The 15,385-nt window shown below is 35.1% G+C and overlaps 1 protein-coding gene across 1 annotated transcript in view; it reads right to left on the minus strand.

The window, feature by feature from the left end:
* Nucleotides 1-15,385, minus strand: part of SHOC1 (shortage in chiasmata 1) — an 87,458-nt gene that overhangs the window by 58,291 nt on the left and 13,782 nt on the right. The window contains exons 5-6 of the mRNA XM_040481954.1: nt 10,880-11,064; nt 1,329-1,491 (exon numbers count right to left, since the gene is read on the minus strand). Of these exons, the coding sequence (XP_040337888.1) occupies nt 1,329-1,491; nt 10,880-11,064 (348 nt within the window). The remainder of the gene's footprint in view (nt 1-1,328; nt 1,492-10,879; nt 11,065-15,385) is intronic.

Below are 15,385 nucleotides of genomic sequence, written 5' to 3' on the forward strand. Positions count from 1 at the left end.
CATCATCAGGGAAATACAAATCAAAACCACAATGAGATACCACCTCACACCTGTCAGAATGGCTAACATTAACAACTCAGGCAACAAATGTTAGCGAGGATGTGGAAAGAGAGGATCTCTGGCATTGCTGGTGGGAATGCAAACTGGTGCAGCCACTCTGGAAAACAGTATGGAGGTTCCTCAAAAAATTAAAAATAGAACTACCCTGTGTGACCCAGCAACTGCACTACTAGGTATTTATCCAAGGGATACAGGAATGCTGTTTTGAAGGGGCACATGCACCCCAATGTTTATAGCAGCACTATCAACAATAGCCGAAGTATGGAAAGAGCCCAAATGTCCATCGATGGATGAATGAATAAAGAAGATGTGGTATATAGATATACAATGGAGTATTACTTGGCAATCAAAAAGACTGAAATTTTTCCATTTGCAACTACATAGATGGAACTAGAGGGTATTATGCCAAGCAAAATTAGTCAGAGAAAGACAAATATCATATAACTTCACTCATATGAGGACTTTAAGGCACAGAACAGATGAACATAAGGAAAGGGAAACAAAAATAATATAAAAGCATGGAGGGAGACAAAACAGAAGAGCTTCATAAATATGGAGAACAAACTGAGGGTTACTGGAGGGGTTGTGGGAGGCAGGATGGGCTAAATGGGTAAGGAGCATTAAGGAATCTACTCCTGAAATCATTGTTGCACTATATGCTAACTAACTTGGATGTAAATTAAAACAAAAACAAAAACAAAAACAATTACCCATATAATCTTTTGAGACAGTATTAACAATCATTTTAAGTTGTATTTTTTTTTTAATTTTTTTTTCAACGTTTTTATTTATTTTTGGGACAGAGAGAGACAGAGCATGAACAGGGGAGGGGCAGAGAGAGAGGGAGACACAGAATCGGAAACAGGCTCCAGGCTCTGAGCCATCAGCCCATAGCCTGACGCAGGGCTCGAACTCACGGACCGCGAGATCGTGACCTGGCTGAAGTCGGACGCTCAACCGACTGCGCCACCCAGGTGCCCCTTAAGTTGTATTTTTGTTAACAAATTGCAACAGAGATAATATGAACTTCTTTGATTTCGGTAAACTTAAGTAGAAAAAGTTTTATATTTAATGTTGATAATTTTAAAGACAGGTCTATCTTAATTAAATCAATAAACTTAAATTCTTTTAAATGCCAAATATAATATATACACACACATATATATGTGTATATATATATACACATATATATGTGTGTGTGTATATATATATATATATATATATATATATATATATATATATAAAATCAACATTGGACAATTAAGTACCTGAAGAAATTAGCTTCTGTGAAGATCTGTCCTTTGAAATCTAAAATGGGGTCATTTATCAAATATAGTTTTAGCCTACTCAACAGAGTATGCAAAGTTGGTAGCTGGCTTTTATAGGACATCAAGCTATTTACAAAAATTATTTCTTCATCAATAGAAAAATCTGGAAAAAAAAAGACATGTAAAGGAATAAGAAAAAAATCTAAAAGTTACACAACGGGATCTAGATAGTTACTGCAGTCAGCCATTAGATATAGGTGGGATTTTCAAACACACTTTAAAGTCCTTAGTTCTTCATTGTATTGTGCATATAAAGCATGCTGCATAGGATTAGCATATAGGTAAAAGCTCAATAGATTTTAGTATTACTTAGTACACTGAGTAGTAACCAAACATCCTGAAAGAGTTGTAATGCTTCATTTTTTATTTTTCAACAGAGATTAGTTTAATCAAGGGAGGAAAATCTTACGGCCTTATGCTTCAAAACAACCAGGAGTAGCCTAAGCAAAGTTGTAAAGAAATAAAAGCATTTGACTTTTTCTGAACCTAGTCTTTTCTTTGCATCATTTTACCTCTTTTTTGTTTGTTTTTCAGTTTTTTATTTACTTGGAGAGATAGAGAGCAAGTGGGGGAAGGGCAGAAAGAGAGGGAGAGAGAAATCCCAAGCAGGTTCCACACTGTCAGTGCCGAGCCCGATGAGGGGTTCAATCTCACAGACCATAGAAATCATGACCTGAGCCGAAGTGAAGAGCCGGAAGCTTAACCAACTGAGCCACCCAGGTGCCCTGAATCATTTTACCTCTTAAAGTCTCTAATTCATCCCCAGAGATTCTGAGATGTAGAGAATGGAGATGGTCTACAAAACCTACGAATGAGATCAACTCAGATTCTATCATTGCAATGATAAAAAAAAAATTGTTTCTATTGTAAATTAGAAGTAGAAAATTATAGTCAATTTTACAACGGAAGTTATATGGCAAGATCTACTTGAGAAGTGTGATACATATTATATATTAGGAAATACTATAGCTAACAGTTAATTGCTGGAATAAATTTCTCCTATCCCCACCCTACGATGTTCAAGTTATTTTAAAATCTTAGCCAACTGTGTCAGTGCTTTAAACAGTTTCTGAGCCAAGGGAGAGAACATAAAACTTGTTCCTGTTCTTCAGTGAGATCCTGAGTGGAAAGAGGAAAAGGAAAATCTAAGTTCAGATGAAAAACTGCTCAGAAAGCCAAATTTCAAAAGCAAAAGCCCCACTGAGGGAGGAGCAACAGTCTCTTGTTCTGGGTAGTGGCCTTTCAGTTAGGTACTTATAGAATGGCATGAGAGACAAATAGCATGGAGTGATGTCTCCCATAACCAATTACATCATTGGTATGCATATGTTTAATAAATATGTGGTGTTAAGAAGGCAGCCAGGAAACATCCCTTTGCCTGGTGCTACCTTGAAATGCCAAGAAAACTTGTTCTATAAACTGGCCTCCTAAGAGATTACTTACTGAACCTGTTAAGTTCCTAATAATTTCATGGCCAAGAGTTCTCAATTTCATGGCATAGTTCTTTTATATACCAAAGAAAGCCAGCCAATCAATTCAATGTCTAAATAGGGCCTATGTGAGACCATTTAAGATTGTTCATTCATACATCCATTCTGTAAGTATTAACGAAGTCATATTCATAGCAAAACCACAAACAGCATTTGTTTATATCCCTGTCTCCACCTTGCACTTCCAAACACAGGCCCTCTAGCCATCTTCCCTTCCAACGGCTCATCCTACTATTTCTGTGAGTGCATGGAAACATCTATCAGTTATGAAGTCCTGTTTTCCAAGCACCCTTTTTTGAAAGAGCCACTTGAGGGCAGCATCACACCATAACCAATGTTCTTTGTAACCACACAATAATTGTTTTAGGAAGGGTACTACTTCCTATAGTCTTAAGGTTATACAACATTTCCTGGAGTTCTTACCTTCTTACAGCTCTTCTATGTACCAACATGGCTATGAGGAGACTGTTTTCTTCTATTGTAAAAGAGTGTTAAATTGTTATAAAGAAACAAAATTTTAGCTAGTTAACTATGAAAAGCAACAGAAAATAGAGGTCTACTGACACGAAAGACAAGTTTATTCTTGGCAGAAGATTCTTGTGTCTTCCTAGGAAACCCAAGATAACTAAATGAAAACAAATAAAGGAGTTCACTAGGTGTCTGATAAAAAAAAATAAAATCTATGGTTTTCAAACATATAAAAACCTCAAAAATTAATGGAAAAATTCATTCATAATGGTGACAAGTATACAAACATTGAAGAAGCAACATAACAAAAATGAGCAAGAAAGTATATGCAGGAAACTAAAACTTTAATGAAGACCACTAAAAACTGAATAAAAGCCCAGATAAACCATTTTCCTGGCTAGTAAGACTAACTATGGTAAAAAAAAAAAAAAAAAAAAGTAAAAACCCAACGACATTTCAATTTGTCAAGAGATCTGTTTTGGAATGTGGAAAACCGATTTACTGAAAGTAAATCTGGAAGAATAAGGACATGAGAGTAGGGGAAAAAAATTTTAAAAGCAAAAACATATATACTATTAATACATGTTATAATTATATATTAAATAGTTAAAACTGTATGATACAATTACAGATAAATCAATAGAATATAATAGAAAATCCAGAAACATTCTAATGTGGGCAAGGATTTAGCATATTTTGTAAGTGGCATTTCTAAACAGTAGAGAAAGGAAAGACTATTCCATAAATGAAACTGAGACAACTGCCAACACATTTGGAAAAAATATTTTTTATTCTTACTTTTATTTATTTATATTTTTAATGTTTATTCATTTTTTGAGTGAGAGAGAAAGAGAGCATGAGTGGGGGAGGAGCAGAGAGAGGCAGACACAGAATCCAAAGCAGGCTCCAGGTTCTGAGCTGTCAGCACAGAGCCCAACACGGGCCTGAACCCACAAGACATGAGATCATGACCTAAGCCAAAGTTGGATGCTTAACCAACTGCACTATCAGGAACCCTGATATCTGTACTTTTAAAGATATACCAAAGTCTTAAGGAAAACCTTAAAGAAAATACGAATAAATATTTATCTAATTTAAGGAAGAATTTTCTAAGTATAAAAGCAATGAAAGAAACCTTAAAAGAAAACACTAATGAAACTAGTTAATTTCAAATATATTAAATATATCTTTTAACAAATATATCTTCTATTCTTATATTTAATATATATAATAGAAAAATAGATAGGGGCGCCTGGGTGGCTCAGTCAGTTGAGCATCTGACTTCAGCTCAGGTCATGATCTTGCAGTTTGTGAGTTCAAGCCCCGCATCAGACTCTGTGCTGACAGCTTGGAGCCTGGAGCCTGCTTCAGATTCTGTGTCTCCTTCTCTCTCTGCCCCTCCCCCACTTGTGCTCTGTCTCTATCAAAAATAAATAAATGTAAAAAAATTTTTTTAAATAAATAAAAGTGAGAATCATTTCACAAAATAAAAATATATAAATGGCCAGTAAACATGAATAATTTTTAAAATACAAGTAAAAACATAATTTTTGTCCATCACATTGGTTAAAATATATTAACATAATATTAGTAGTAATATACCCAATGATGATAAGGTTGCTGTGAACAGGGTATCCTCATATCATGCTAGTGGACAAATAGCTAAAAGAAATACATATATCAGATAATTCCACTTCCACAAATTCACTCCAAGGAAAGAATTGGAAATGGAAGCATACGTTCATGTACATATTTGAAATTAAAAACAACATTAGTGGGGTGCCTGGGTGGCTCAGTCGGTTAAGTGTCCAAATTTGGTTCAGGTCAGTGAGATCAGGTCATGATCTCACAACTCGTATGCCGACAGCTCAGAACCTGGAGCCTGCTTCAGGTTCTGCATCTCCCTCTCTCTCTGCCCTTCCCCTGCTCATGCACAGTCTCCCAAAAATAAACAAACATTAAAAAAATTTTTAACTAAAAAAAACATTAGTGTCCTCAAATTGGGAGATGTATGATACATACATAAGATTTAAAACTGGGGTCATTAAAAGCCATGCTTTTTTTTATTATTTAAATCCAAGTTAGTTAACATAGAGGGCAATAATGATTTCAGGAGTAGAATTTAGGGATTTCTCACTTACATAGAACACCCAGTGTTCATCCCAACAAGTGCTCCACTTAATGCCCATCACCTATTTAGCCCATCCCCCCACCTAACACCCCTCCAGCAACCCTGTTTGTTCTCTGTATTTAAGAGTCTCTTTATGGTTTGCTTCCCTGTTTTTATCTTATTTTTGCTTCCCTTCCTTTATGCTCATCTGTTTTGTATCTTAAATTCCACATATGAATGAAATCATATGATATCTGTCTTTCTCTGACTTATTTTGAAAAGCCATGCTTTTGAAGATAACTATGTGCTGAAATGTTCCCAATGTTAATATTTAAAAATAATATAATACAGACAAAATATGATCTCAAGAGTAAAATGATTTATGTTTAGATTATAGATTTGGAAGTTTTTAATAAAGGGATATTCTATATATTTAGAATGTACATATTTTTTAATAGACGTAGAAAACATAGTTCAGTCCTCATTCATGATCAAAAGCTCTTAGCAAACTCAGAACAGAAAGAGCTTCCTCAGCCCAATAAATTCTTTCAACATTTCACCATTGAAACTGATGTAAACACTGTAAATGATTCACCACTGAAATGGTATTTACATCATTCTTAATGGTGAAACATTAGAGTATCTTCTTTACTGTCAAGAACAAGACAAAGACGGCAACCATCACTGCTTGAATTGAACAATGTACTGGAGGTCCTAGTCAGCATAATAAGACAAAAAAAAAAAAAGATATAAATGTAAAGTCAGAAACAGACAGCCAACAAAATCAATGTCATAAAGAGATACCTGTAGACACTCTCACTGTAGCATTATTCACGATAGCCAAGGCATGGAAACCATGTAAGTGTCTGTCCATAGATGAATGGATAAAGAAAATGTGCTTTAAAGAAAATATGTTTTATACACACACACACACACACACACACACACACACACACACACACACACAAATATTGTTCAACCTTAAAAAATAAGGAAATCCTGCTATTTGCAATATGAATGAACATTAAAGGACATTTTGCTAAGTGAAATAAACAAGGCAGAGAACAACAAATACTGCATGGTATGACTTATATGTTGAATCTAAAAAAACAGTAGGACTCATGAAAACAGAGAGTAGAATGGTGGTTGCCATGGGGCTGGGCTGTGGGGAAATAGGGAGAGACTGGTAAAACAGACAAACTTCCAGAATAAGGTGTGAGGATCTGATGTATAACATGGTAACTATCATTGATAATACTGTAGTGTATAACTGAAATTTGCTAAAAGAATAGAACCTAAGTGTGTTCTTATCAAAAAAAAAAAAAAAAAAAAAAAAGAAGAAGAAGAAGAAGAAGAAAGTGAATATGTGAAGTGATGGATGTGTTAATTCAATGAATGGGAATCTTTCACAATGTATATGTATGTTGAGTTACCACATTGTACACTTTAAATATATTACAATTTTTATTTATTAATTATACTTCAATAAAGCTGGAAAAATATATGGGTGGTTGATGAAGCCAGAGACTGATGCTTTTTATTATAAACTTTGAATAACTATTTGCCTCTCTAAACTAAATGCATGTGCAACTTTCTTAAAAAATTAAAAATAAAGTGATCTTTACTCTGAAAACTATAGAACATTTATGAATGAAACTGAAGAGGACACAAAGAAATGGGAAAGAATTCCATGCTCGTGGACTGGAAGAAAAAACATTGTTAAAATATCTATACTACCCAAAGCAATCTACACATTTAATGCAATCTCTATCAAAATACCACCAGCATTTTTCACAGTGCTAGAACAAACAATCCTAAAATTTGTAGGAACCATCAAAGATCCCAAATGCCAAAGCAATTCTGAAAAAGAAAAGCAAACCTGGAGGCATCGCAGTTCCAGACTTCAAGCTATATTACAAAGCTGCAGTAATCAAGACAGTAGGGTATCAGCACAAAAACAGACACATAGATCAATGGAACAAAATAGAAAACTCAGAAATAGACCCACAACTATACGGTCAACTCATCTTTCACAAAGCAGGAAAGAATATCCAATGGAAAAAAGACAGTCTCTTCAAAATGGTGTTGGGAAAACTGGATAGCAACATGCAGAAGAATGAAACTGGGCCACTTTCTTACACTACGCACAAAAATAAATTCAAATGGATGAAAGACCTAAATGTGAGACAGGAAATCATCAAAATCCTAGAGGAGAACACAGGCAACAACCTCTTTGACCTCGGTTGGAGCAACTTCTTCTTAGACATGCCACCAGAGGCAAAGGAAACAAAAGCAAGAATGAACTATTGGGACTTCATCAAGATAAAAATCTTCTGCACAGCAAAGGAAACAACAAAACTAAAAGCCAGCCTACAGAATGGGAGAACATATTTTCAAATGACATATCTGATAAAGGATGAGTCTCCAAAATCTATAGAGAACTTATCAAACTCAACACCTGAAAAACAAATAATCCAATTAAGAAATGGGCAGAAGACATGAATAGACATTTTTCCAAAGAAGACATCCAGATGGCTAACAGACACATGAAAAGATGCTCAATATCACTTATCATCAGGGAAATACAAATCAAAACCACGATGAGATATCACCTTACACCCTATCAAAATGGTTAAAATTAACAATACAGAAAACAACAGATACTGGCAAGGATGCAGAGAAAGGAGAACCCTTTTACACTGTTGGTGGGAATGCAAATGGGTGCAGCCACTCTGGAGAACAGTATGGAGGTTCCTCAAAAAGTTAAAAATAGAACTACCTTATAATTCAGCAATTGCAGTACTAGGTATTTACCTAAAGGATACAAAAATACAGATTGAAAGGGGTACACACACCCTGATGTTTATAGCAGCATTATCAAAAACAAATTATGGAAAGAGCCCAAATGTCCATCAACTGATGAATGGACAAAGAAGATGTGGTTTATATATACAGTGGAATATCATTCAGCCATCAAAAAGAATGAAATTTCACCATTTGCAATGATGTGGATGGTGCTAGAGGATATTATGTTAAGCGAAATAAGTCAGGGAGAGACAGCTACCATATGATGTCACTCACATGTGGAATTTAGGAAACAAAATTGCTGAACATATGGGTAGGGAAAAAGAAAAGAGAGAGAGAGGGAAGCAAACCATAAGAGACTCTTAACAATAGAGAACAAACTGAGGGTTGATGGAGGGAGGTGGATGGGGGATGAGATAAATGGGTGATGGGTATTAAAGAGGACACTTGTTATGATGAATCACCAAATTCTACTCCTGAAACCAATATTAAACTAGAATTTAAATAAAAACGTAGAAATTTTTAAATTAAATTATATTACATTAAATTAAAAATAAAGCTACATTTACATTGGATTATATATTACTGGGATGTCTAAAAGGATATGCATAAAATTATTACATTTACTGACAAATAACATGTGAATGTTGTAGCAAAATTACTACATATCAACAAACCAACAAACAATAAAAGAAAATTACCCACTGTTTTTGTCTTAAAGAAATATATGTTTTGAAATCAACTTATAATTTAGTAATTAATGACATTCTTTTAAGACAGAGAATTTACAGTAGCAGCTGAATTTCAAAGCATAAGGCATTCCTTTTGATTTAAACATTGAGACCAAAGTATCTATAAATCTGGCAGCAATCAATATAGCTGCAAAGAAAATAAATCAAATTGCAAATGTAAATTTATAAAATGATATCTAATGACATAAGACCCCAAAGGCAATAATAGGATATATATTTAGGAAACCCAAGCATATTTCTTAAAATTTTTTTAATGTTTACTTATTTTTGAGAGAGAGAGAGACAGCCCAAACAGGGGAGGGGCAGAGAGAGAGAGGGAGATACAGAATCTGAAGCCAGCTCCAGACTCTGAGCTGGCATAGAGCCCAACACTGAGCTCAAACCCATGAACCATGAGATCATGACCTGAGCCAAAGTCGGACACTTAACCGAGGCACTCAGACACCCGACCCAAGCATATTTTCATTCAGTGAATAGTAGTTAAAGAAGCTTCTGACTCTAGTTGATGGTAGATATTATGAAGTTTGCCAATAACAGCTTCTGGTTTTCCACATTAATAATAATAGCTATGTTTGTGTATCTGTTATTTTTATACACCATCTCTTTACATGTACATATATATTAGTTGATCCCTATATTTCTATTATTTTTTTAATTTTATTTTTTTATTTTTAGAGAAAGAGAGTGCACAAGCAGTAAGGAGGGGCAGAGGAAGAGAGAGAATCTTACGCAGGATCCACACTCAGCGTGAAGTCAAATACACAGCTCTATCTCACAACCCTGAAATCATGACCTGAGCTGAAACCAAGAGTAAGGTGTTCAGTCAACTGAGCCACCCAGGTACCCCTGAATCCCCACATTTTTATAAGAAAATTAGAAGAATTAAAAGAAATTATAGAAGAAAATTGAAAACCATAATTTTTAATAACCGTCCCCAAATTGCACCACTTTTTAAGAGTAGATTCAGACTATGATCAAATCCTCTGACTCCAAATTCAGATTATTCCTAATACATCATTCTCTCAAGTTTAGTCTTTAATGAAATTTCTTACTCTCTTTCATCTCAAACTATAAGAGGGATTTAACTCTATATCATCACACACCTGTTTGCCAACATTAAAAATCTTATACAAAATTTATGTATTTGCATAAAGACAGTAGTAAAAGGACCAAATTATTATATATTATTTATCTGTTAGGTTATTGTAGCTCAAGCTATAGCATACCTTAAACTTTAAGTCTTTTTATTTTAAAAGGGAATAGGCTGTTCCACATACAAGAAAAGTAGTTCTCAGCAAGTTGTAAGAATTCAACACCTTTTAGGAAGATGAAAATTTGGAATATAATTTGGATAAAATGTACTTTAATTATTATTTATGGTAAGTTTGTAAAAACTAGGTGAATTTCCTGATCTAATACTGCAACTATTCCATCTCTACTTTGAATTATAGTTTCACATAAATTAGATGAGACAGAAAATCTTTAGTATATTTTGGAAAATAAAATACAGCCATCATTTAATAATCTACTACTTTAAAGTTATACCAGGTTGCTGTGTCATCAGATCCTTGCACAGATGCTAATATCATTGTAGTAATATGATGTGAACACACTATGATCAAGTCCCTGATGCTATTTTGAGGCCCAGCACACATAAACTCCAAAAACAACCAAATTCACAAAAAGGGGATGAAGATGAAAGAGAAGTATTTCCATAATGTGGCAAAGCTTGGAATTATAATTTTGCAGGTGGATACCTTTAATAAAATAGAAAAATTAAAAATCCAATTAAAAAAATTCACCAAAATGAACAACTGTATGTTACTAAGATATGTTTTATAATGATAGAAATAACAAATGTTTTACCTTCATTCTGTGCTTGAAGTGCTGGATATTTTTCTAAACCGCTGACAAGTGTAAAGACTTCAGTGTAGTCCTCATGGGTGTATAAACTGGTTTCCTCTACTTCACTTTGGGAGTTTGGGTTTGAACTTGGAACAACTTCCTCAAATTCACAGTTAATCTGGGTCACCATTCCTGTGATTGTTTTTCTATGACAGTATAAAATTACTGATTTTATGTATGTCATTTTAAAGCATCTTTATTTAACAAATAGTATATGTTCATTGTAAAATTACAAAATTCCAACAGACACAGAGAAAAATTACCCATAGCCCCAATACTCAAGAGATTTAAAAAATTGTGTACTTTTTAAATTACTTTTGAATATTTTTACACAAAAGTGGATTCATGCACATATGAAACCTGCCTTTTCTGGTAAACAATAAAATATGAGTACATTTACATATCAATCAATGTACACTCACTTTATTTTTGAACACATGAACAGGATCCTATTGTATTGGTAAACCATAATTGACTCAAACAGTTCCCTATTATTGGCAATTTAAATTTGTCGTAATCATTTGCTATTATAATGCAAGGAATATCTTTATGCACTTGCCTAATTGTTTTCTCAAAATGTTTCCTAAAAACGGAAATGATGAGGTTAAAGGTATGCAGATTTGCCATGCATTGCCAAATTGCCATAGTGTTGGGTATTCAATGTCTGCTTTTCCATATCACTATCCAACATTTTATATTCTGTTCTTCAAACTAGGAAGCTGATCTCCATGACCAAACTAAACTCTCTTGCCCTCTGGCTTCTGATTGGGTTCAGCCAATAGGAAGCCAATAGGAAGCACTGGCAGGAGATCAAAGGTGGGAAGAGAGGTCTGGATATTATTCTTCCCAAATCCTTCTCTTCTGGGCCAGTTTCAAAGTGGCTGCATTCTTCTACCAATGGTTACATCTCTTGTCAGACAGCCCCTCTCCTATAACTAGCTGCAGTTCTTACTGGGTTGATTACTGCTCAGTCCTTTTGCTGCTTCAAGCTTAGAGTGTTAACAACTTCCTGTAGTTGCTTAATCTGGGCACATTTTTTGTCTCCCTTGACTTTGCCCATACTTTGCCTGTTTGCTGATTCATCCAGGTATATCTGTCACTGTCTGTAACATTGGGATATTTGGACTTATGAGAAATTTTTAAAATAATGTTTATTTAGTTTTGAGAGAGAGAGAAAGAAAGAGAGAGAGAGAGAAAGCATGATTGGGGGAGGAAGGAGGGGGGGCAGACAGAGGATCCAAAGCAGGATCTGCGCTGACAGCAGCAAGCCTGATGCGGTGCTTGAACTCACAAGCTGTGAGATCATGACCTGAGCTGAAGCTGGACACTTAACCAACTGAGCCACCCAGGTGCCCCCTTATAAGAGATCTTTTTAATGAATTTTCTAACAAATAAATATATTATTGGCTACACAGTCTAATACACCTTTTAGCTATATATTCTAATATACCTTTTTCTCCCTGATATCCTAAACTATTTTAGCCTCACTGATTCCCTACACAGACTGAGAGAACCAAAATCAATATAACTCCCCAATGTAACTGGAGAAAAATGAATATGCCATATCTTCAAATCACATATAGAAAATTCTCTAAAGTTTCTCCTTTACTCTTTAAGATAATGCAAGGTACAAGAAAAAAATTTTCAACTCACCCAGGTCCATATTACTCATAAGACCATTGATTCCTATGTGAATCTTTATACACTTAAGTTTAGCACTTATATCACAGTTATCCTTTTGGTTTTAAATATTACTGGTAGGGTGAGCACTTTGTAATAATCCTTGGTAGTACCGTTTTGAGAAAACCCAGAGAAATCTCTTTCCCTAGATATAAATGTTCTATGAAGAAAAGTATTTCCTGGATCTCCTCCTACCTCCTTGTCCAATATTATCTATTCTTTGCTCACTGGTGTCTCCTCCTCTGCCTAACCTGTAGATACTGGTATTTCCCAGGCTTCCAGTCTAGATGGTGTTTGCTGTCTTTCCATATCATGGTACTTGGGTAAGTTCATCCACTCCAATTCACTAATTCCTTAATCTAAAAGAAATATTTACTGAGCATCTATAATGTGCTAACACCATTTTAGGCACTGAGAATGGAGTGGTAAAACAAAAGTGTTCTTACCCTCATGAAGTTTACCTATTAGTAGGATGATAAACAAACAAACAAACAAATAACATAATGTCAGGTGGGGGAAAACTGTTATGAATAAAATATTAGGACTTCAAGTAACAGCCAGAGGGTTGGTAAGAGGTATATTTTAGAGAGGGTAGTTAGTGAACGGCCAGCTGAGGAGCTGATAATTCCACAGCTACCTGAATAATCGTAGGGTACTCTGGGGAACAAGGTTGGCATATTCTAAGAAAAGCAGAAAGAACAGGGTGACTGGAACAGAATAAGGTTAGATACATAGGCAGGGACAAGATCATGTTGGACATTATAACATCTGGCAAGAACTTTGGATTTTACTCTACATGCAATGGCATATGGTCAGTAAGTTATAACATGATCTGATTTGTGTCTTAAAAAAAAAAATTCCAGGCAAAGTCCTAGAAGAAAAGAGGAGTAAATCCTCATGATTTGGATTAAGCAAAGCCTTCTCAGATATGATGCCAAAAGCCCAAGTGACAAAAGAAAAAATGGATAAATTGGACTTCATCAAAATAAAAAAAAAATGCGCTCCAAAGGATACCATCAAGAAAGCAAAAAGACAATCCACAGAAGAAAATATTTATAAATCATGTATCTGATAAGAGACTTGTATCTAGAATATATAACAAACCCTTAAAATTCAATTATAAAAAGACATATAAACCAACTAAAAAATGTGCAAAGAACTTGAATAAACATTTTCTCAAAGAAGATAAAGGCCAATAATTACATAAAAAGATGCTAAACATCATTAGCCATGAGGGAAATGCAAATCAAAGTACAATGACATACAATGAGCCACCCATTAGGATGGCTATAATCAGAAAGACAGCAAACAATAAGTGTTGGCAAGGATGTAAACAAATTGTGACCTTCATACACTGTGGGTAGACATGCAAAATGGTACAGTTGCTTGAAAAATTTGGCAATTCTTCAAACAGTTAAACACTGAGTTACCATGTGATCTAGCAATTCCACTACTAGAGAAATTAAATGATATGTATGCACAAAAACTCATCCACAGATCTTGACAGCAGCATTACTCATACTTGCCCAAAACTGAAAACAACCTAAATGTCTATCAACTAAAAATGGATAAATAAAATGTGCTATGTCCACACAATGGAATATTATTTGGCCCCCCAAAAAACGAAGTGTCAATACATGCTACAACACAGATGAACCTTGAAAACATTTTCCTATGTGAAAGAAGCCAGCACAAAAGATCCCATATTGTATGTGTCATATTGTGTTTTATTTAAAAAAAATTTTTTTTACATTTATTCATTTTTGAGAGACAGAGAGAGACAGAGCACAAGTGGAGGAGGGGCAGAGAGATAGGGAGACACAGAATCCAAAGCAGGCTCCAGGCTCTGAGCTGTCAGCACAGAGCCTGATGTGGGGTTCGAACCCACGAGCCATGAGATCATGACCTGAGCCGAAGTCAGATGCCTAACCGACTGAGCCATCCAGGTGCCCCATATTGTGTTTTATAATAAGAAATGTATATTTTGTCTTCATCTCTATTTATGGCAAGGAACTCCTAAGGCCTTTGGAATTTCCTAAGTATTGAAAGTGATAAAGGTATATTTGGTTATGTTAATGAGGTGACTTTTGGAAAACTGCCTGTTGCTCAGAGAACCAATCATGTGATCAGAGGGCTAGAATTTCAGACCCATCCCTCTGCTCTCCAGGGAGGAGACAAGGGTTGGAGGTTGAATCAATTGCCAATGATCTACGATTTAATCAAACATGTGTGTGTAATGAAGCCTTCATAGGAAACCAAAAAGATGGGGTTCAAAGAGCTTCTGGATTAGCGACCACATGGAAATGCTGGGAGAGTGGTGTGGTGGTAGAGGGGATGCAGTATCCTTTTGTTCCACTCATTGACTCCTACATTTAGTTCTTGTCAGTATAATCCAAGCTGGTTGCTGTAGGCAGTCATTACATCTCTATTCCAGCATTGGGAAGGAGAAAAGTGAAGGAGAAAAACATGGCTGCTTCCTTTCAAGGACATTCCCCAGAGCTTGAATAAGCTTCTTTTGCTTAATATTCCATTGGGAAGAACTTAGTCACATGGCTATGTTTAGCTACAGAGAAACCAAGAAATGTAAATGTGATTCTAGGTGGTGCCACAGGTCTACCTTCTTTGTCATGGACTCTATCTTGGTGCTGCAAAATGAATGTAAGGTCAGATATGGTGAGGTGTCCATTCTTTCAGGGCCTCCCATTTCTCTCATACATGAATCTTGTTTGAATCAAAGTAGCCAGATCACTGCCTTTATTGGAACTTACTGTATATTCTTGATATGCT

Source organism: Herpailurus yagouaroundi, unplaced genomic scaffold (assembly GCF_014898765.1).
Source record: "Herpailurus yagouaroundi ecotype Mexico unplaced genomic scaffold, PumYag 160, whole genome shotgun sequence".
NCBI lineage: Eukaryota > Metazoa > Chordata > Mammalia > Carnivora > Felidae > Herpailurus > Herpailurus yagouaroundi.